General features: G+C 47.5%; 1 protein-coding gene and 1 pseudogene across 1 annotated transcript in view; both read right to left on the minus strand.

Moving 5' to 3' along the window:
* Window positions 1–20,389, minus strand: part of CELF6 (CUGBP Elav-like family member 6) — a 35,408-nt gene extending 15,019 nt beyond the window's left edge. Inside the window, exons 1-3 of the mRNA XM_012768242.2 lie at window positions 20,128–20,389; window positions 16,030–16,112; window positions 7,409–7,457 (exon numbers count right to left, since the gene is read on the minus strand). Of these exons, the coding sequence (XP_012623696.1) occupies window positions 7,409–7,457; window positions 16,030–16,112; window positions 20,128–20,389 (394 nt within the window). The remainder of the gene's footprint in view (window positions 1–7,408; window positions 7,458–16,029; window positions 16,113–20,127) is intronic.
* Window positions 20,390–21,905: 1,516 nt separating this feature from the next.
* Window positions 21,906–22,532, minus strand: LOC105873447 (NADH dehydrogenase [ubiquinone] 1 beta subcomplex subunit 5, mitochondrial pseudogene; annotated as a pseudogene).
* Window positions 22,533–23,219: the final 687 nt, after the last annotated feature.

Consider the following 23,219-nt stretch of genomic DNA (forward strand, 5'->3'; position numbering starts at 1 on the left):
AGTGAAACAAGCCAGGCACAAAACGACAACTACTGTATGATTTTACTCATATGAAATATCTACAATAGTCAAACTCGGAAACAGACAGTAGAATGATGGTTGCCAGGAGCTACAGGGAGGGGAATACTGGGAGTTGTTTAACAGATACAGAGTTTCAGTTTTGGAAGATATAAAAGTTTTGGAGATTGGTTACATGACAATATGAACACACTTATATCTATGGGTACAATGTGATTTTTTTTTGAGACAGAGTCTCACTCTGTTGTCCAGGCTAGAGTGCCGTGGTGTCAGCCTAGCTCACAGCAACCTCAAACTCCTGGGCTCAAGCAATCCTCCTGCCTCAGCCTCCCGAGTAGCTGGGACTACAGGCATGCACCACCATGCCTGGGTAATTTTATATATATATATTTTTATTTTTATTTTTAGTTGGCCAATTTCTTTTTTTCTATTTTAGCATATTATGGGGGTACAAGTATTAAGGTTACATATATTGCCCATGCCCCCCCTCTTGCTCAGGCTGGTTTCAAACTCCTGACCTTGAGCGATCCGCCAGCCTTGGCCTCCCAGAGTGCTAGGATTACAGGTGTGAGCCACTGCGCCCAGTCCCAATGTGATTTTTTGATACATGTATACTTTGTGGAATGAACACTAATAACCATGCATGTAAAAATGGTTAAGATGGTAAATTTCATGTATATTTTACCATAAAAAATAAAGAAGGGCTTTAAAGAGAGCTGCAACGAAGAGACTTTGACTGAGAAACAACAGATTCCACTGTCCCTTCCTCCAGCTCCAGGAGAGCCCCAAGGGGAGAAAAAAGGTAGACCAAGCCTGGGTTTCCAGGTCCCCTTAGGAGAGAAGAACTCTAGCTCCAGAAATGCATTTTCATTTTGCAGGCTGCACACCTGCACCTGCAGAACAGTGTCACATGATGGGGGCTTAGGTTCAGCCTCAGCTGCTGACTAGAAGTGTCAGGACAATCAGCCGTGGCTAATCACTGAGCTGAACTGAAGGGAAGCTCCTCTCATTCCCTTGGGGGCAGAATACGTTCCAGGAAGCGAGGAGTTAACTTGAGGAAGTCTCAAGCAGCGCTGTGAACCCTATCCAGTCAGGCATTAGTTGTAAAACTACTTTTTAGAATGAACTAAGTCTAAGGATCAAAGACAGATATCACTGCCAACCGACTCTGACACAACAGGAGTTGCCGAGGTCCATGTCTGATTAGGTCAGAGAATATTTCCCAGTATTATGAAATTATGAAAATTTTCCCTCAAGTTTCAACTTTAACTCAAAAATTACTTGATAAACACTAGATAAAATGGAATCCTAAAATTTTGAAAAAGATTGCTCACCTAGTAAGACAATAATATATATGTTTATTACTTAAAATCCAGGCTGATATCTAGCCAAACCCTTACAAATTCAGGCAGAAATTGCCTAAACAATTACAGGGTGGTTATAGGAGGGTTAGTGTTATAACAGATGATTGGCTTTTGAGTTAAACCAAATTTCAAGATTAAAAAAGAGATGCTTCAAAGTGTATTTAAAAATCCTCAGAGAATGTTTTAAACTTGAAGACCAAAATAAATAAATAAATAAATAAAAATAAATAAATAAAGTAGAAAGAATCCATGAATTGATTACTGAACCTATTTCTGTACCTTAGGCATCTTAGATACATGAATATTTGCTGAGTAAAAAATACAGCCAAGTTCAGAAGTGGAACAAGTGCAATCACCATTGTGATTTATAAGTTTGTTGATTCTATGTTATGAAATTTGAAAGAAAGAATAAATGGGTCAATTAGTTTGAAGATTTTGCCTTATGGCCTAAAAAAATACTTTTCCTGTAAGATTGCTACTTACAGTTTAACTTTAGTGTTTCCAAAGGGGAGATAATGTAATTTAGAAAAAATCAACCATAGTCCCAACGCTGAACAGCAAGTAAAACAGACTTAGTTACTATTGTCTGAGGGATTTGGGGATCCCAACCTCTGACCTCATGTAATTTGTGGTTAACACAGTGGCTCACACCTGTAATCCTAGCACTTTGGGAGGCTGAAGTGGGAGGATCACTTGAGGCCAGGAGTTCAAGACAAGCCTGAACAAGAGCAAAACTGTCTCTACCAAAATAATAGAAAAATTAGCCACGTGTGGTGGTGCACATCTGTAGTTCCAGCTAAGCCAGAGGCTGAGGCAGGATCACTTGAGCCCCGGAGTTTGAGGTTACAGTGAGCTATGATGACACCACCGCACTCTAGCCCAGGCAACAGAGTAAGATTCTGTCTTGAAAAAAAAAAACCTTGAATTTTTATCCAGACAAACATTTAAATGTTCACATTCAAATGCATCCAAATGCTGAGGGGAAAGTTTTTGACACTGTGTATATTTAATGTAAAAATGGGTGCCTTTAGTATGTTAGGAGACAGTTTCATTTTGGGAAGTTAGATGCATTTTCCTTTAATAGTATACTGCTCAATGTGTAACTGCCACAGGATGTAAAATACAGGCATAGAGTATAGGAACAGTGTGGAATGTAGCTGCAGAATTTATGGAAATTTATGGGAGAATTAAAGGGCTGCTGTAATGTAGTCCACAAAGGCCCAGATGCACATCTAGTACTCTGAGAAAAGTGCCACCAAGGCTGTGAAGGATGGTCATGGAAGAAGAGGACCCTGGCACCTTCCACCCAGCAGATCTTGTTGTATTGCTGTTACTACTGTATTGTAGGCACGGAACTGACAAGTGTTAGTAATAACTTCTAGAGGTAATGCAACATACAGTATGTATGTTGGTTATTTCAAACACAAACCTCAGGTTTACTGAGGAAATTGAAGAAAGTGTTTCGACAAAGAGGGAAATCATTGAAGACTAGACAGGTTAGGGAAGATTTAGCTGAAGAAAAGGAACCTTCAAAGGTGAATATATTTTGGATTAGAAAGGACTAACTGTTTAGCTACTTACTGAAGATAGCAGGACAGGTTTGAACATGAGAGCAAAGGGCTAACACATGTGGGGGCTTTGTGGATGGAGTAGGGTGAACAAGAGAGTACAAAAGAAAGATTTAGAAAGGCAAGGATGACCAATCGTAGGTGGCTATGAAAGTTAATCAAAGAAGTTTGGACTTTTTTCTGTAATCCATGAGAGTCACTAGAGGTCTCTGTGTTGGTTTTAAGTGGGGCAGGCCATTGAAAAAATAAGATGAGATAAGCCAAAGGCATTTTGATGGAAGACATGTAGTAGGCTGTGAGGACTTTTTAAATATTGACATAAAATAGATCATTTTAGCAGTTTTAAGTTGTACTGATTAGAAATAGGATAACATTATTGACAAAAACAAGTTAGGAGAGGAAACTAATACTGCCTTTTCTGAAGAGGTGACATTTTAAAACATAGAATAATGGTCACTCAGTGGAGTCAATAGTTAAGAGTCATTTAATAAAATTTTATTTGGAATTAAAAAAAAGTAAGAATACTACTACTCTGTTGCATTAGCATCAAAATTCAAGTGACAGAACACAAAGCAGTGGGTTTTGCTAAGAAGCTCATTTGTGCACAATGGAATCCTTCTTTATGGCAGATGAAGGAACATGGCAGTCTTTGGGCCAAAGAAGCAATTCTGATAGGTTAGGTTAGGCTCTCACAGTGCTGGTCCACTTTAAAAAAAAATTGAATTAGCTGCCAACATTTAATATAATTGAAATGTAAATTTTTTATAAACATGATAGTCTGGGCTCCTGTATGTAGTATTTGAGTTAGTGATCCCTGCTTTATAAGATCGAAAATCAGATAATAATCCCTTCTAGAAGAAAATGGCAGAATTTTGGAAGATTATGTTGGCCTTGATATCCCTTAGATTAGGTTTCCATTGATGCCTGTATCCTTATTAGATATAGAAACTACTATTAGTCAGCTGCAAACCAAAGGATTTAATTTTAAGAATAGTAAAAAAAGGCCAGGCGCGGTAGCTCACGCCTGTAATCCTAGCACTCTGGGAGGCCTAGGCAGGTGGATTGTTTGAGCTCAGGAGTTTGAGAACAGCCTGAGGAAGAGCGAGACCCCGTCTCTACCAAAAATAGAAAGAATTATCCGGGCATGGTGGCGCACGCCTGTAGTCTCAGCTACTTGGGAGGCTGAGGCAGAAGGATCGCTTGAGCCCAGGAGTTTGAGGTTGCTGTGAGCTAGGCTGATGCCATGGCACTCTAGCCAGGCAACAGAGTGAGACTCTGTCTAAAAAAAAAAAAAAGAAATAGTGAAAAAAAAGATGCAGGTTCAATGACTTAAATATATCAGGTCAGGTGTGACCATTAACTCTGAAGATTTATAGAATGTCTGGGGTCACAGAGATAAGAGTGGAGTGGGACAGGATGTCTGTCCCACATTGGTGTCAAATATTAAATTTCAAAAGCAAAATCCAATACCATTTTTAAAAGTTTAGTTTCACTGGGTGCAGTGGCTCATACCTATAGTCCCAGCTACTTGGGAGGCTTGAGGCCCCATTCAAGACCATCCTAGGCAACATAGTGACACCCCATCTCTAGAAAAATAAAAAAACTAGCTGGCTATGGTGACATGTACCTGTAGTGTCCCAGCTACTCTGGAGGCTGAGGCAAGAGGATCATTTGAGCCCAGGAGTTGGAGGCTGCAGTGAGCTATGATTGCACAACTGCACTCCAGCCTGGACAACAGAGCAAGACTCTGTCTCTAAATTAATTAATTAATTAAAGAAAAAAATAAAAGTTGGGTTTCTAAAGTATTAGGTTATATTAAAATTCAGTAGAAAGTTGAACTCATTTCAGAAGAGATATATGATAGCATTGAAAACAAGGAACACATTTTGATTAGTAATGATTATCTAACACAGATCAATTAGTAGTAAAACACTTATAAATTATAAAAGCGCAACTCTTCTGCAAGACTGGATACGTGTGCCTCCTATTTCCCAAATATATAGCAGGGAGCAGTAAGGAATTGAGAGAGTTGGTTGTCCAACCCTGCAAGAAGGATTATTCATGGATGCATTTGGAGTGTATGCTCCTTGAGAGCCATCATTTGTCAAGAAATATCTGTGTAATACATAACTGCTAAAATTTTGTGGTCTGCTGCCAGGCAGATCTGTATTTCCTGTTCCCTTGAACAGATGTATAGGTGGGATGCCATGTGTATAGAATTTGTTAATGATGTGACATCTGCAAAACTTGTACAAAAAAGGAGACGAGGCCGGGCGCGGTGACTCACGCCTGTAATCCTAGCTCTCTGGGAGGCCGAGCCTGGTGGATCGTTTGAGTTCAGGAGTTCGAAACCAACCTGAGCAAGAGCGAGACCCCGTCTCTACTATAAATAGAAAGAAATTAATTGGCCAACTAATATATACAGAAAAAAGTTAGCCGGGCATGGTGGCGCATGCCTGTAGTCCCAGCTACTCGGGAGGCTGAGGCAGAAGGATTGCTTGAGCCCAGGAGTTTGAGGTTGCTGTGAGCTAGGCTGATGCCATGGCACTCACTCTAGCCTGGGCAACAAAGCGAGACTCTGTCTCAAAAAAAAAAAAAAAAGGAGACGAAAAGTATAAAACTCAGGCTCATGTCACCGTTTGGAGTACAGAAGACCATGACACAGGGACTAGGCAAAACAAAAGCATTATCGGCATGGAGGCCTCCTTAGTGCAGCTGCCCAAATACTGATGAGATATGCTGGACTCCATATAGCAGGAATGCCCCAGCATTGTGGACTTAGTTCCTGAACAAGATTCTAAGTTGCACCATATTCTTCTGAGCTCTGGGGCCTTTGCGCATGCTACCTATGCCTAAGACACTTGCTCCATCTCTTCTTCCTCTATCTGACTACTTCCTGCTCATCCTTGAGATCTCTGCTTAAATATTACTACCTCTGGAAGCCCACTTTGACCTCCCGGACTAGGTTAGGTGCCCCTTATTTGTGTTTGTGCCCCCAAAATTCCTCCTGGACTTCCCCCTTGAAAAGCAGTGCTCGCACAGAACTATGACCCCTTGCTTACTTGTCCATATCCCCTCGCAGCCTCTGAGCTCTATGAGGCCAGGTGCTAGGTCTGCTCTGCTCACATCTGTATCCCTAATGTGGAATAAGTTACTCAGAAGATGTTGGCTGGATGGTTGAATAAACTACAGCCCAACTCATCCGCTTCTCAGCTCACTCATATACTCTTGGGTTGGCTTCTCAGTTGTGGGACTATTTCATGTTTGTGGACAGGGCTTAGACAATGGCAAACAATGGACTTGATACCTAATAGAGTTTCCCAAGGAGCAGAAATTCTTGGGGCACATGAACCAGAGGTTTTGCATGCATCTAGGAATGTCTCAGAAACCTGTCTGGAAAGAATGAGATGGGAAAGGAGGACGTATGTGTATGGAAAAAAGGAGAAAACTTGAAAATATCTCTTCAAGATAAAGTGGGGTGATAACATCTTGACCAGATATCAAGAATCAGAGCCTAGAAGTCAGAGAATCTAAGAGGATGAAGAAAGTATTTCTTGGAGGAATGAACTTCACAATGGAACCATGAAGTCACCAGAACCCCCATGGGTGTGGACATTAAGTGTGAAGACTGAGACGGTGTGCAGAATTAGTAGGAGTCAATAAACGTTTATATCAACTAAGTTCCATTCTTTCACCTTACAAAGACACGGCTGATCTTGGGTAAGACAGGAAGAGAGCCTTACCCAAGGGAGAGAGTCTGCAGACAGGAGGGGCCAAAGGCAGATAGATACCCTGGAGTGATATAAGACCCAAGGGCAAGAAAAACACCAAGAACTGATACCAGCAGCCAGTATTGCCTTTACAGCATGAAAACTGGCCAGACACCTGCTGGTTGGCAGAAAACACAAGCTTTCTACCCTTCTTGCTTTTAAGGAGCATCGGTCTTTCTCTAAGGGAAGAGTGTAACTAAAAATCTGTCAAAGACTTTCCATGGTCCTCAGCAGAGAGGACTTACTATGGCTTATAAAGTCTGTTGTACCAGCCTCATCTTTAACCAGGCAATTACAATCAAGGAATGAATGGACTGCTTTCTCTGAAATCAGAACAATCTGAAAGAGGAGAATAACCCTAGCCTGATTTTAGAAAAAAAAAAAAATTCCTGGAAGTGACACCTGACAAAATGGGCCTCTCTCCAGGGGTGAGGCAGTGAGAGCTCTACTCCCAGCATCTGTTTTAGCCCTTCTTGCTTCTTCTGGGTCTGGGCTCCCCAGAAACCCAGCTCTCCCCGGTCTGAGCTGGGATGGCTGAGCTATTACAGGGGCTGAGCAACTCTGGGCCCCACCTGTCCCCTTGATCCAGGGAGACTCCAATAAGCTTGTGGGTAGGCCCGACTCCAGGAGTGGGCCCACAATCCCCTACATGGGTGACACCCTGAGGTTCATCAGACAGGGAAGTTACCTCCTCGGCCCTCACTGGCAGCCGGCTTCACTTGGATCGGACGATTCATCTGAAAGACATTGGACCAACATACCCATTCAGCATGACTGCCTGGTGCTGGACCCCGGCTTTTCCACCCCTGGACTCCTGGGGATCTGAGGGCTGCCCCTTAAACTCTGCACTCCACCACTCCCACAGTGGGATTATAGGTTTTCTCCAGTATTCCTCCCCTAGGTCCAGGAATTTAGAAGGTGTGAAACTGGAAGGGACAGTGACAGGAGCTCAGTGGCAAGCCCAGGGTGGAATGCAGCGGCTAAAGAGATTCCTCTGCCTTGGGCTCTGGGCAGGGACTATGTGACGCCTGTCCCTCTGGCTTGTGGACTTACTTAAAGTCTTTGAGTGAGAGGAATTGTGTGGGAGGGTAGAACTGACACTGCCGACTTGTGTTTTATGTCTAAAACTGAGAATATAATGCTATGTATGCGTCATTCAGATTAAACAATCTGGGAATCAGACAGAGTGCTATCTACCCCACTGCTGTCAGCTCATGGTTGTATGACTTGAGTAAGCCACCCTCTCTCAGATTCAATTTTTCAAATGAGGAAAACATTCCCCAAACTTCTGTGTCACCCTGGTCTCTACACTCACCCCCTCCATCCTCTCCCTGGGCTCCCCTTCCCCAGAGGATGCTGGAGTTTTCCAGGGCCGCTGTGCTCAGCCGTGCTTGCTCGCTCTTCCCATTCTTCCTGGGTAGTCTCATCCCCACCCACAGCCTCAGCTGCTGTCCGCACAGGGTGACTCAGAACGCCGGTCTCCAGCCCACATTCTCTGCTGCGCTTCAGACCCATGTTCCCAGCTGCTTGCTGGACAGCCCACTAGAAAGGCCCACGGGCACCTTCACTCAACACACCCAAGCCAGAGCTCATCCTTTTGCCCAAACCTGATCCTCCCAGTCACCCAAACAGTAAACCTGCAAAGCAGCTTGACTTCTCCCTCCATCCCTTCCCCCCTCCAACCAATTTCACCTTCTAATTCAGTGGTTCCCTGATCAGGGGTGGATAAGAATCACCCAGGAACCATATTAGACTCTACATTGGGGGATTGTATAGTTTGAAAAAGCTCCTAGGTGATTTCAATATATCCCCCCACATTCCCATCCCCCAACCACCCTGGGTGAGTTCATGATTGAACCCCCATCTCACCTTCCTCTCATGGGTGTTGTGGGGATCACATGAGGTAATGGGGATGCAAAAGGTCTTTGTAAACTGCCAAGAGCTGGGTGCGTGGGATGTGAGGAATTATTGTTGGGGGGCAGACAGCTGAGTGCCGGGAGGAAAGAACAGCGGCCTTCCTGTTCGTGGAGGAAGGGGTACTGATGCCCATCTGGCCTGAGAAGGTGATGATCTGACCCCCTCCCCTCAGGAAATGCACTGCTTCTGCACCAATCAGGGGCCACTCCATCCCTTACCAATATGCTCGTTGCCGAGACGACAGGCAGCTTCCTGTTACCATAGCCACAAGTGCTACCCAGTAACCATAGTAACGCCCTGGCAGTCACAGTTGAGCAATTTCCTTCGAATCAAATTTGGGGGTGGGAGGGGTGGGGAGGACTTATTTTAAAAAAAAAAAAAAAAAAAAAAGGAAGGGAAACAGGTCAAGCCTGAACCTGCACAATCCCTCTCCCACCCAGGGCTCTGACACGCCCACCCGCTGCTGGTGGAGCACCTGCAGTGTACCAGGCTGTGGGTGGGGCCGAGACACCGACAGGACTCAGGTTGCAGTCTAGAGGGGATGACAGATCAATCCAAGCAGATCAGGGCGAGCTGGACAGGTCTGGACTGGCCTGGGCCAGGGACCAGGAGGACAGGACCCGTCCCTGGGAATGGCCACCTGTGATTGTGGAGGAGAGACCAAGAGACACAGCCATGGAGAGCAGAGCCACAGGGAGAGATGAAGAAACACAGGAAGACAGAAATGATGGGAGAGAAAGAGACAGACCTAGAAAGGAGTGAGGAAAGAGAATTACTGGCGGAGGTGGGAAGGAAACTCTGGGATGCGGGGCAGGAAGCGGTGCGGGAGAGGCAGCGGGGAGCCTGGTGGGGAAGGAGGAGAGGAGTGGAAGCCTGGGGTGGGGGCAGTGAGGGTGAGCAAGACCATCATTATTTTATTAGTTCTTAAATAGATCCTGAGAATTTCTCTCTGGAGCCTAGAGTGACGAGCACATGTGACAGCAGCAGTTTCCATGGTAGCTGCCTCCCCGGTTGGGTTTCCTGAGACACGCTGCTCATTGGTGCTCCGGGGGACGCCCCTTGCCCTCCTCCCACCCACTTCACTGCCCTTTGATGGAGAGTGGGCATCGGGTGGTAGGTCATGTCTCCCGCGGACCCGGCCCAGGCCTTCTACCGCTCAGGCATGCTGCCAGCATTTCCTGAACGCTGGGGCTCGCCCCTGCCGGGGCCTTTCAGGGGAAACAGTGATGACCTAGATGGGGACCCTCTCCTTATAGGCTTGCAGAGGGGAAGATAACACCACCATTTCCTGAGAGCCCACTGTGTGCCAGGCCCTTCCTGGGGCACTTTACATACATTGTCTCTAAATCCTTCCAACCACTCTGCAAGGTAATACCACCGTCCTCTATTATAGATGAGAACGCTGAGGCTGAGAGAGGTTAAGTCACTTGTCCAAGATCACATGGTAGATAAGTGGTTGGGCTGGGATTTGCCCCTATCTGCCTAACCCTGAAGTCCATGATTTTTGCATTGTGCTTCTTGACTCCATTCTTCAGACACGAACACACATAATGAGGCATGTGGGGACCAGGGCCTTGCGGGAGTGCAAGGTAAAGAGCTGTGGGAGAGGCTGACTCGAGCTGGATACCTTCGGGGAAAGCTTCCTGAAGGAGGCAGCATTTGACCAGGGCTTTGCAGGCTTGGGGTCACTGGCCATGGGGAGATAACAGGAGAGGGAGGGCTGGTGGTGGAGCACTGCGGATGGCTGGGCAAGGACAGGGAGCTACAGGTCAGAAGCAGCAAGGGTTCTGGTGAGCAGCTGGCATGGGTAGCCAGAGTAGAGCAAATTGATTCTGAGTCAGACAGATGTGGGTTTAAATCCTGGCTCTATCACTGGCAACTTCTCTAAGGCCTCTGAGCCTCAGTATCCACATTAGTAAATGAGGGAATAATGATCCTACCTCTCAGGGTTGTGGCAAAAATGACAATGGCTAGGCCCTAGTGGCTGCTCCAGATACAATAAGTTTTTTTTTTTAATGGAAGGATATGAAACTGAAAGCTAGACAGGTCCAGATCAGGGCAGGATGTGAAAACCATGTCAAGGAATTTCGACTGTGGTATTTCAAAAGCCAGTGAGGATCCAGGGAAGGATTTTAAGTAGTGGAATGACCTAGACAGTTTTGTCTGGTGAGGATCCTATAGGCTGTCTCACTAGGCAGAGAAAGGAGTGGAAAGAGAGTAATTAGAGGCAAGAAGATCAAGGTAAGAGGTGAGCATGACTTGGATAGAAGAAAATGAACACATTTAAGACATGTTTAGGAAGAATGAACTGGACTATAGTTTGTATTTTTTATTTTTATTTTTTTAGAGACAGAGTCTCCCAGGCTGTAGTGCAGTGGTGAAATCACAACTCATTGTAACCTCAAACTCCTGGGCTCAAGTGTTCCTCCTGCCTTAGCTACCTGAGTAGCTGAGACCATGGCTGCACACCCCCACACCCGGCTAATTTTTTTTGTATAGTTCCAGAGAGAGGAGGGCATGTTGGCTGACTCTTGGGTCCATGGCTTAGGATTTGGGGAAGCTGGCAGTTTGGGAGTTTAGAGGTATAGGGAAGTTCCCGGGGAAGGAACCCAAGAGGATGAGGACAGAGTTGAGGGGAAAAGTGCTCCCCAGGGCTTTGAGCCTTCCGTCCCCAACAGCAGTGGTTGTGAAGGACACCTGGGATTTAGGTATGCTATGTGTGGCTGGAGGGGAAAGAGAGCAGCCCACGTGAGCTTCCTGGTTATCCTACCCTGCCTCGTCCCTGCCATAGGCAGGGGAGGGACATGGGAATGGGGTGAGGTGGTCAGGATTCCCCTTTGAGGAAAAAAGAACATTGTTTCCTGGGCCAAGAACCTGTTGTGGGACTTCAGGTGAGCCCTTGCCCTGGCTGAGCACCTGTTCCCTTGAGAGTTTCTCAGATGGAGTCCAGGCCCACTTCTTCAGGGACCAGCCTTGGAGGGGAAATCAAGGCAGAGAATGTGAGAAAGACAAGCCATTCCAGGCAATGTAGTAGGGCAGGTCAGAGGCAGCACAGACATGCACAAGGCCCTGGTCCTCTGACCTGTGAGTGGAAGAGAAAGCAAGCGCCTACGTCAGCTCCCTGCTCGACTCATCTGAAAGTCCTGCCTTTGGGCTCAGCATTGCCCTCTTCAGACTCTTCTGTCCTGATGTCAACTATTTCTTCCACTCAGCACTCACACCCTCAGCACTCCCTTCTCCATGGGAAGAGAGTTTAACAGAACCTGCCTGAATCAGGGACTCTTGGTGGGTGGGGGCAGGGGTCATGAGGTGCAGGGAAGAGTGGCAGGGAAGAAAAGCAAACCTCATCATTTTTAGCTACTCCCTTCTCTGATTCAATCCACTATGAAGTCCCACTGGTTCTGGAATCTGTACGGCCACCCTAAATAGCTCTCGAGTCCACCCTCTTCTCCCATTCCTGCCTGTCACCTGCGCTAGGCCAGCACCGTCATTCACCTGCACTCGAGCAATGGTGTCTAAATGGGTCATCCTGCCTCCAGTCGTGCTTTCTCTCCAACCCAACCTTCACACTGCAGCCAGGGTGATCTTTTAAAATCAGTCAGTACACTTCCCTGCCTCAAATCCACCCACAGCCCCCACTGTGGGCCTCCTGATACAGCCCAAGATCCCAAGACCGGTGGTTGAGACGTGCAGTTGTGCTTGCTCTGCCGCGCAACGTACACGATGCTCCTCGCTCACGCGAGCCCCAGCCGTCTGCTGCGCACCTTCCTCGCCGGCTTTCGCAGTATCCCCGGAATTTTAGAACTGGCCTTTGTCTTATAGGTTTCTAGATCCTCAGAAATGATGAGATGTGATCGTGATTCAGCTCAGCTAGCATCTCCTCCCTCCCCACACCCACTGCCTCTTTCACATGCCCAGATGTAAACCCCAGTGAGGCTCTTTTCTGGGCTGGAAGCTCCTTGAGGGCGAAGACTGACTGGTTCACTGCATGGTCGCTAGCACACACAGGCCTGTGTATGAATTATACAATGGCACTTCCCCACCCCAGGGGATGAGTTAGAAAACACGTGCCCCTTCCTCTGGGCTGACACAGCCCTGAAATGTGCATGGTTTGGTCAATAGTGCGTGGCTAGATGTTTGCCCCCATCTGCCCTCTCCAAGCTGTTTTGTGCAAGGCACAACCTGTGAAAGCAAATGTGCTCCCCTACTCAGCTATGCCTGCGTCCTTCCCAGTGTTTGAAGGGATGGCTTCCCAAAGGAAGGAAGGTCATGAGCAGAGAGACAGACAAAGGGGACACCGTCTGAATCCCAGAAAGTGGACTGAAGTTGGGCCTTGCCTTCTTCAGGTGGAGCCTAAAGTGAGGCTAAAAGAAGTAGCTCCAACTTCATGGGTAAGAGGAGAGGGAGTCAAGTGGGACAGCCCGCTAGGTTTGGAGGAAGCCCCCAGTAGGAAGCCACGCTTTGATAGGTGACAGAGATTAGCAGGAGCAAGTGGAGGGGGGCCACGAGGCAGTCTTGGCCCCTTAGATCCCGAGAAATTTCCCCTGGGAGTCCAGCCTTTCTCTTTGGAGGTTGACCCAGCCTTTCCTGGCTCTATGGTGACAGTCCTGCCTGAGTCCAACAGGAGCTCAGATTAAAATCTTGCTCCTGCTTCTCCAACAGGTGTCAGCTGTGCCCAGGACCCGGGCCTGCAGAGAGGTGGGCACCCTCCTCCTTCCATGCTGGCGAGCCTGAAGCCAGGTGACTAAAGTTGCTCCTGCTGCCCTTGGCAGGCCCAGAGCAAAGATTGATGGCACGGACATTGCTGGGGCTGGCCAACACAGCCATCGATTTTCATTTATGAGAATAATTAAATATTAATGTTCACTTTGTTAAGCTGGGGAGGGTGAATAAAGCCAATCCTGGTTGTACCAGAGGAAGCTAGTCCACGTTGGAGGTCTGCAGATGTCCCCAGTCACCATTCTCTCCAGAACCTGAGACCCCTCTCTGTCACCAGGTTGGCTCAGGTAACAGTGCAGTGGTTAAGTGCATGAGTTCTGGAGCCAGATTAACTGGGCTCAAAGTCCAGGTCTTCCCATTAGCAGCTATGCGACCTTGGGTAAGTCAGTTGATTTTTATGACTCAATTTCCTCTCTGTAAAATGGCAATGCCAATAACAATACCTTCTTCACAGAGGATTAGGTGACTTAGAGCATGTAAAATGCTAGGAACACTGGTATCAATACATGTTAGTTATTATTATTTTGCTGTTCTACCCCAGAAATTTTCCCAGTACTCTAGGGCCTCACGGCTCTTATCTCAGGTGCCCCAGTTTCATAGAGCTTCCCAGGTATCCCTCATCTAGCCGAGTGCTGTGGTTTGTGGAGGAGAGGGTTTTTTCTCCCAAAGTTTATCTAAAATTGCTTTAGTGCCTCCCTCCCATTTGCTTTCAGGAAAAAGTCCAAACCCCTCAGCCTGGCGTTCAATGTTTCCTCTTCAACCACTGCCCTCACAGATCTCTCTCGTGTGGCCCATGGTCACATGAGCCTCCCCCACGGTCCCAGCCCATTTCACATCCACCTGCTCCTTCTGTCTCTGCATCTTTCCCATGCTGTTTTCACAAGGACTGTTACGGCTGTCTCATCCACTCTCGGTTCTAGCGGCAGAAGTCATTTGCTCCCGTGGTTAGATGAATGATGACTTCTACTACTACTCCTACTGACGCTGCTGTTACTGTTACTACTGTCACTAGCTAATCCATATTGGGTGCTTATTTTTTGCCAAGAATAGTGCTAAGCACTTTACATGACTTAGCTCATTTAATCATTCAACAACTCTATGAGTTCAATTTACAGATGAGGAAACTTAGGCTTAGAGGTAAAGACAAGTCCAAGGTCACAGAGCTAATGGGTGGTGGGGCCTGGATCTACACCCAGGTCTATCTGACTCCAGAGCCTGCATACAGAGGCTTAGTGATGGTGATAACTCGGAGTTACTTGGCACTGAGTCCCCAGGAGTGAGGTTTAAATTGCATCAGTTACTAAGATTTGTTCTAGGATCTGACACCCCATTAACAGCTTGATCAGCTCTTGGCAAAGCTGGTTCCATTGCTTGGCAGCTCCAATTCAGAGAAGAGACTTCTTTACACTGAGCTGAGATCAGTGTCTGTTCCTTCTATTCACTGGTCCTGATCCTGCCTTCTGGGGCCACTCAGAGAAAGCCAAATTCCTCTTCAGAATCAGAACCCAATAAGATTACTGAGATCTTACTCTGTGCAGGCACTTGCTAAGCTTCAATTAATCCTCTCTATAGCCCAGTGAGCTAGGTGTTAGTATAACCTACTCCTTATAGATAAGGAAATTGAAGCTCTAGAGTCTAATTAACATATCAGAGACACAGAACTGGAACTGGTAAATGACAGGGATGGGGTTCAAATCCAGATCTGCAAGACTGAACAACCAGTATTCTCAATTATTATGTCATGATGCTTCCCTCTTAAAGTCCCATTAAACCCTGTCTTTTCCAGTTAAACATCCCTAATTCCTTCAAACTGTCATTCCATGATACATGTTGTGTCTTCACTTCATCCTGGTCTGTTTCTGGCAGGCTAATGACTCTCTTAAATCTGAAGCCCAGAACTGGACATAGTCCAGGGTTTGGCCTGCCTATGGCATTTGAACTCTTGTTAAAATTGTGCTCTGTTCTAGACACACCACTTCATGGACAAAAGAAGATGAGGCTGCATAGCATGACTTGCTCTTGGTAACCCATGTTAATTCCTAACAATCACAATTTCTCTCTACCACATGGTCAGTAGGTCCTACTTTTCCTTTTGTCCAGTGACTATCCATTAGCCAAGACCAGACCCGGGACCATTGGTGCCTATAAGCCTTGCTGCCCATAGAATCAGGTCTCCCTTAACTTTAGCCAAGCATTCGAAGTGTGGAAGGAAGACAATCTTGGTGAGTCAAGGCACCCCCAAAAAAACAGTACAGGAAGAAGACCAGAAGAAAGTGCCATCAAGGACCCTAGGACTGGAGAAAATGGGGTGCTAGCCCAGCAGAGCCTTTACCCCATGTGTTTACACACATGATCACACCAGTGACAAATGACACCCGAAGCCATGATTTTAGCCAATGTGAAAAAATTCTAGCTTAGCCCACAACACTGATGCCTCTCCTAAAAGATGAGGTGGAACATCTGTATCAAGAGTCTTGACCCCATTTTTTGGGCCAAAAGATTGAGTGTAACTAAGAACTTGTAGACTCAGGGCATAGGTCAGCCCTCTCTTAGAAAAATGACTCTGATTCTAGTTCTTGGTCCCACCCCAGCCCCCACATGCTGCTTCGGCATGCACATGGGGCACTGTCCCCAGCCTGAGGTGATTCCCACCCCCCAACCCTGAGGACTTACCCCTGGCAGGGTCTTCTGCTCGTGTAGTGCACTCTGGGCCTTGAGAGCAGAGTCCCGGGCGCAGTAGGTGAGGAAGGCACAGCCTGAAGAGGAAGAGGCTGGCTCAGGGGGTTTCCTGAAACCCCCAAATACTCTTCTTTAAAATACCCTACTAAGTTGCCAAACTTAAGGACACTCTCCTTTAAACAGGGACCCTGTTTCTGAGAAGGCTTCTCTGCCTCCCACTTTCTCTGAAGGGAAGGGCTTTATGTGCCTGGGGCCTGTCCCATGCTTTATGTGCTTTATGGAGCCTGTCCCATGCTCTGGCTCCTTTTCACTTGCTCCTGGCCTCCTGCCCAGGGAACATATGTACCCACATCCAGTCACACGCTCCTACAACCCCACATCTCCCTCCCTACTCCAGCCACAAGTCCAGTTGGGCTTAAACCTCCCTAAGTAGCTTTACTTTCATCTTTAACCCAGACTTCCCCTTCTGTTTTTTGTTTTTTTTTTTTGAGACAGAGTCTCACTTTGTTGTCCAGGCTAGAGTGAGTGCCGTGGCGTCAGCCTAGCTCACAGCAACCTCAAACTCCTGGGCTTGAGTGATCCTTCTGCCTCAGCCTCCCGAGTAGCTGGGACTACAGGCATGCGCCACCATGCCCGGCTAATTTTTTATATATATATATCAGTTGGCCAATTAATTTCTTTCTATTTATAGTAGAGACGGGGTCTCGCTCTTGCTCAGGCTGGTTTTGAACTCCTGACCTTGAGCAGTCCGCCCGCCTCGGCCTCCCAAGAGCTAGGATTACAGGCGTGAGCCACAGCGCCCGGCCTCCCCTTCTGTTTTGGATTCAGACTCATGGAGTCTCCCATGATCAGCCTCAATTCCTTCCAAACTCAGTTTCAGATGGGAAGAGGCACAAGAGAAAGAGAAGCATTTGGGGCCAACCCTGGGACCACACAACTCCTTCCCAACACCTTTCTCCCCTAAGCTTGAAGCTGGGGAATGGATTGATTTGAGTCTTGGAAGATGGGATGGTTTAAGGGCTTCCTCCAGGTGGGAGTTTCCAGGGACTTCCTAATCCTATCCGAGGAGCTTGATCTGTCAACTCTCCCAGGGGTTCAACATAGGGCCTCTTAAAGCATTATTGTACCCCAAATCTGGCTCTTCTAAAAGGGCTAGCAGATATAGAGTAGAGAAGGGGTCTTGGTTGAGCTAAATTATCAGGCCTACCCCCGCTTTGTTCAGCCTCAGAACCTGTAGCCTGCTGGGAAGCACTGAAGCAGGGACCTCTTCCTTTCCAACAGTCACTGTGCACTCATTCATTCAGAAAATATATACTGAACACTGATTATGGTGGGGTATTATGATGAGCCTGGGAATAGAACGACAACAAGATGGACACATTCCCTGCCCTCATGGGGATTAGATAAATCATGAGCGGCACCTGATTGAGCCCAAAGGGTTGGGGAATGTCTCAATGAAGACCTTGAATTCTCAAGAACCAGGTTTAAAAAAGGGTGGTGATTATTTCAGGCAGAGGGAATAGCATCTGTGAAGACTGAGGCAGGAATGTGGTGTTGGGGAAGTGGATCGAGTGGCTACTCTGGCTGAAGGCTGGCGAATGCGGCAGCGTGAGGTATGCAGGAAGCAAGGCATATATAGCCTCGTAGGCTGCAGTTAGATTTTTGAACTTTTTCCTAAGAGCAACTGTGACATGGTAAGATGTGTGTTTTCAAAAGAGACTGCTGAGTGTAGGGGGAGATGGACTGAAGGAGGAGAAAGCAGATGTGGGAAGCCACGAGGAACTTGGTGCAGGTTTCTACTTAGACCTCAGAAGACTAGAAAGGTGAATGGGAGCATTTTTTTCTGGTGTCTTCTGTGTGGCTGCCCCTTTACAATGGGTGGATTATCTGCCATCCATTGAGTTAAAGGGACCTTAGAGAATTCCTGCGCCAAACTCTTATTATGACAATAGGGAAACTGAAGCCCAAAGAGTGTGTCAGTGGTAGGGCAGGGTTTGGAATTTCCCAACCCCCAGGCTGGGGTTGTACTCAAAGCACTGTTGCTGCCTCCTTCGATACCAAGCCATCAAAAGGAAAATGAGTCATTCTAGCTTTTAGATGTCACTGTTGCTAGGGAGCGGGTGGGGAGGATGTCTTGAGACCCTCCACAATCATCTTGCAAGGCAACACTTGCCTTGGAGAGTTGCAGGTTGGTTTGGGAATAAATCACCAAATACCTGATTCCACTTACATCCCTGCTCTGTCTTTTGCCACCAAGTCATATCATCTGATGTCAGAAACCAGGCAGGGTTGCCTGTACGAAAGGCTCAGGGGCCTGGGTTTTGCCTAAAGAAGCTCCATGTGGACTACCTGGGATAGGGGGTGGAAGAATGAAGGGAAGGAAAGACAGAAGCATGGCTTGAGGAACAGATGAATGAAAAAACATTAAGAATTTGAGGTAAATGGGGAGAGAAAGGATGAGGGAACAGTTCAGAGACTCTGATAGTGTTTCAGTGAGAATTAAAAGTACACTATACATTTCCCTTATTATACAGATGGCCTACAAAGGTTAGCTTTGTACTTACTGAAATCAATGTCTAGAAAATAAGAAGATAAGTTGCTGTAGATGGATGGACAGACAGGTAGGCAGTTGGGCTGCATTGGAAGGAATCTGATGGTGTGGTCTTGTCTTTTCATGCCCCCTTTAACATAACCCCACTCCAATGGGTAGAAGCAATACCCCTACCCAGATAGTCCCAGCCCTTCTTTGGGCATTTTCTGAAAGACCCTACATTAGTGTGCCAAGGAACCCAGAAGGCCTCCCAGTTGAAGAGAAGTGGCAGTCTGATTCCAGCTCCCAGCCCTTAGCAATGTACTTGCAGTTGTTACTCAAGGCCCACCACTTCTCTCTTATGAAGCTCATGAAGGATAGTTGGTGGGTGACCCTTCCCCACCAAAACCTGAAACCACAGCATGGCAGCAGTGGTGAGGAGATAAAGGTGTTTCTTCTCGAATCATTTCCCCTTCTTTTGCCCACATATGACATGTGGCTCTGGCTCTCTTACTCCAGCCTAGCCTAGACAGTCTTTTCTGCATGTAAACAAGCCTCCTCCCTCTCTCTACAGGAAGAAAGGGGTGTGGCTGGACAGGACATGGTGCCTCTGTCTCTCTAGCAAGGGCAGGGAGAAGATCCCCTTCTGCCTCTTCAGCCTGACCCACCCTGAGAGTGCTCTGGCCTGGGACCGACCTGTGAGAGAGGGAAAGCAGGAGGCCATAAAAGGGACTGGGGAGGAGCAAAGAAGAGGCACAGGAGTCAGGGGAGTTAGGGATGAAAGAAGTGTAGATTCAGCTAAGGGAAATCTAAGAGGAAGGGGACAGACTGTGGTGGGAGTTCTCAGCTGAGGTTGGGGTTCTGGACTCAAATCAGAAGAGGTGGAGAGTGTTGAGACTCTGGCAAAGGGTAGGTGAGATTGGGGTTATTGTCAAACACGAGGAGGGCATTTGGAACAGAGAGCCTCCTGGGAGGTGAACTGGATTGTGTTAGACAGGCCTGGGTTCTGAAGAAGGGGTTTTGGGTCTGTGGGTTTTAGGGTGGCAGTCTGAGAGTCAAAAGAAGGCTCTGGGGGTTAGCTGAATTTGGAGGCCAGAGGAGGGGTGCAAATCCAAGATGTGTGCGTGGGTGATTAGGACCCAGTGTGGCGGCACCAGGTGGAGGGTCCAGGAGTGCTTGGGTCCAGGGTTTGGGAGATGGAGGATATTAGAGAATTAGATGATGGGATAAGTTTCTAAATTCCAGGATTTGGGACGTCTGATGGGAAGGATGGCAGAGAAGTCCAAGTGAAAGGTGAGACTGTCGGGATGTGACAGGTGGAGGGTAGGGATTTGGAGGTTAGAGTGGAGAACAAACATGTTAGGGGGCCGGAGTGATGATCAGAGGGAGGGTGTCAGAGAGAAAATTCTGGGTTGGGGACTCTGTGATCTGCGGAGGGGGCTGGGCTGAGGTGGGGCTGGTATCGGACTGGTACTGGACTGGCTTTAGGCAGGGCTGGGGTTGGGGCCGGGCCACACTCTAATCGGATTGGGGCTGGGCTGGGCTAGGCTGACCCCGCGCACCTTTGTGGAGGCCGGTGAGCCGGTCCTTCAGCACCGTCAGCTCGTAGATGCGGCCGAACTCCTCGAACAGCGGCTTGAGGTCCTGCTCGTCCAAGCCCCGCGGGATCTGCCCCACGAAGAGCTTGATGGCGTCGTGGTCCTTGATGGGCACGGCGGGACTCGGGCTCAGCCCGCTCATGCCGACGCCGCTGTCCGCGGTGCTGAAACCCAGGCGCGGGCTGGGGCCGGCGGGCGGCGCTGACCCTCCGGGCGCCGCGGCCATATCCCCGCCCGGTCCGCCCTCCCGCCGGTCCCGCCGGTGCCGCCGGTGCCGCCGTCCCCTCCCTGGACCGTGGCGAGGGCCGGCAGGGGGCGGGGCCCGCGCGGCGTGGGCGGGGGCTGCCGGGGGCGGGGTCCGGTGGAGGGGCGTAGAGGGGTGGGGCGGGCTGCAGAGGGCGGGGCAGGGGCGGGGCAGGGGCGGGGCGGCCCGGGCAGAGGTGGTGGGACGCCCGGGTCTGGCTGGAGGTCCCCGCTCGGCGCTCTCCGGGCTCCCGCCCGCGCTCTCCGGGAGCCAAGCCCCGAGCCCCAGCCCCCGTGCTTGATGACGTCAGGCAGCTGGCCGCGGACTCTACGCAAATGATTTGCATAATGAGGAAGCAGCAGCCAATCAGAGTGGGAGTTGATTGGGCTCGGCCGCGGGCGGGAGGGGCGGCTGGGCTCACGCGCTGCCGCTCGCCATAGCAACCGGACCCTCGAATGCCCGGGCGTGTTGAGTGTGCGGGCGTGGCCGCGCCTCGCGCCTGTGCGCCTCGGGCGCGCGAGGGGAAGGAGCTTCGTCATGCGTGATGGTGTCTGCGGGAGTCGGAGCTGCTCCTCCTCGCGCGCAGCTCACACGAGCACACGCAGCACACACCTCCAATCCTGGAGCCTTTCCTGGGGCGGTGGATTCCTCGCCCCCATTCCCGCCCCAAAGCCCAGCCCACGCGGCTCCCCGCACATCTCTGTCCGCTCTCCCGCGCCTCCAACCCTGCCTGACCCCTGAGCCCCACACGTTCCTCTCCTAGGAAAGCAAGCAAGCAGGCACGAACAAACAAGCGAACCTCCAAACACTTCCTAAACACTGACCCCTCGTCGGGAGAGCGAGGGGACTTGGCCGTGCGCACTCGGCACCCGTTACGCGCCAGGCGCCCGGTTCACCTTCCTTTTCTGCACGTGGAAGCTGCGGCCCTGCGGGGCACCGAGCGCGGGCCGGCCACCGCTGACATTTGCTGGGCCCAGGGCGAGAGAAGAAATGGAAATGCACACACCGTGTGTCTAAATATTTAAAAGATACAATTGGGTTACAGTTTGTTAAACAAAATATGTCTGCCTCTTATTTTCACAAATACACGTTCAGAATAACAAAAATGAAAAATATATGGAAAGCTGTGTTTTTTGTATGACTGACAGTTGGCAAAATATCAGAGCTGATGGAATTTGATTACTCTCGCACATGTCTAGGTATTCTCTTTATGGGCCAGTGATATTTAGATAGACTAGCAATGTAATAAAGATAAATAATTCATAAATTATATATTTATTCCATAAAAATATTTACTTGCCTCTTTCAGTAAAGTTGCTAATTATATTGTTTTAATAGAGACTTTAACACTCAACCTGTGTCCATTCCAAGACACTGCTCAGAGCAGCTGTAGCAACTGGAATCATCAAAAAAGTCTTAAAGCAATATTCAAATTCAGAAATAAATCGTAATTTTAAAAATTTATTTTTATCCATTAATAAAAAGTTACTCCTTGTAATTTTTTTTTAATGGAAGAAGCTCTTTTATTCATCAGAGAGCAAAAATACAGACTATATTTATTTATTTTCCATCAGAGAATATACTTTGTATTTGAAGAAATAAATGATTAGCTGTCGGGAGTCGCCTTTGGAGAATGGTCAATAAGTGCCTTATCAATGGTTGGATATTGATACCAGGGTCCATCTCCTCTCTGACGCATTAATTTTCGTACTTCCATTTCCTTTAACCGTAATTCAGCCTTTTCACCTGCAATCTGAAGGATAGCCTTTGTTTTTTCATAATTCTTCTCAGGACAATCATAGAAAGTACGTGCGATCCATCTTGATATAGGATGCCTGTAATACTCCCAATGTTCTGGAATATAGCCTTCTGGAATTTCTGCTAATTCAGCTTGACCAATGAATACATTCACCAGAGTTATGATAATTGCTACTGGAATCCCAGTCAATAAAATGTAGAATCTCAATAACCTCAAAAAATGCTTGTCGTAGTATGTAGAAGGTTTGATGACAAACAGTCTTTTCCCATGGTCTCCACTGTGTCGAACAGGAGCGACAGCCTTCGGAAAGCCACGGGTGAGGAAGCCCCCGAATCCGAGTCTAGCAACAATTGTGATTGATTGTGAAATGGGTTACCAGAACATTCACTTTCATTCAGTTCTATGTATTTTTTTTTAATTTCCTTAAGACTTCCTCTTCCACCCATGGATTATTTACAAATGTATTGTTTAGTTTCCAGGTGTTTGGAGGAAATTTGCCTGTTATCTCTTATTAGATTTCTAGTTTGAGTCAATTGTGGTCAGAATACACTATGTATGATTTAAAATCTTTTACATTTGTTGAGGTTTATTTTGCCATCCTCAGAATATGGTCTATCTTGGTAAATGGTTCATTGATATTTGAAAACAATGTGTATTCTGCCGTTTGGGTGTTCTACAAATGCTGATTACATTCCATTGGTAGATGGCATTGAGTTCTTCTATATGCTTGCTGATTTTATGTCTAGTTGTTTTATCAATTGTTGAGAGAGGGATGTTGAAGTTAAACTGTAATTGTGAATTTGTCTATTTCTCCTATTAGTTTTTGCCTGACATATTTTATAGCTCTGTTGTTTAGGGATTATACATTTAAAATTGTGATGTCTTTTCTTGGATGATGATCTTTTATCATTAGGTAATATTACTCTTTGTTCTTGGTAAACTTTTTGCTTTGACAGCTACTTTATCTGGTATATATAGCCACATATGCTTTTTTTGATTAATGTTTGCTGAGTATATCTTTTTCTGTGTAGCCTATGTATATATCAATAGTTA

Source organism: Microcebus murinus, chromosome 6, assembly GCF_040939455.1.
Source record: "Microcebus murinus isolate Inina chromosome 6, M.murinus_Inina_mat1.0, whole genome shotgun sequence".
Classification (NCBI taxonomy): domain Eukaryota; kingdom Metazoa; phylum Chordata; class Mammalia; order Primates; family Cheirogaleidae; genus Microcebus; species Microcebus murinus.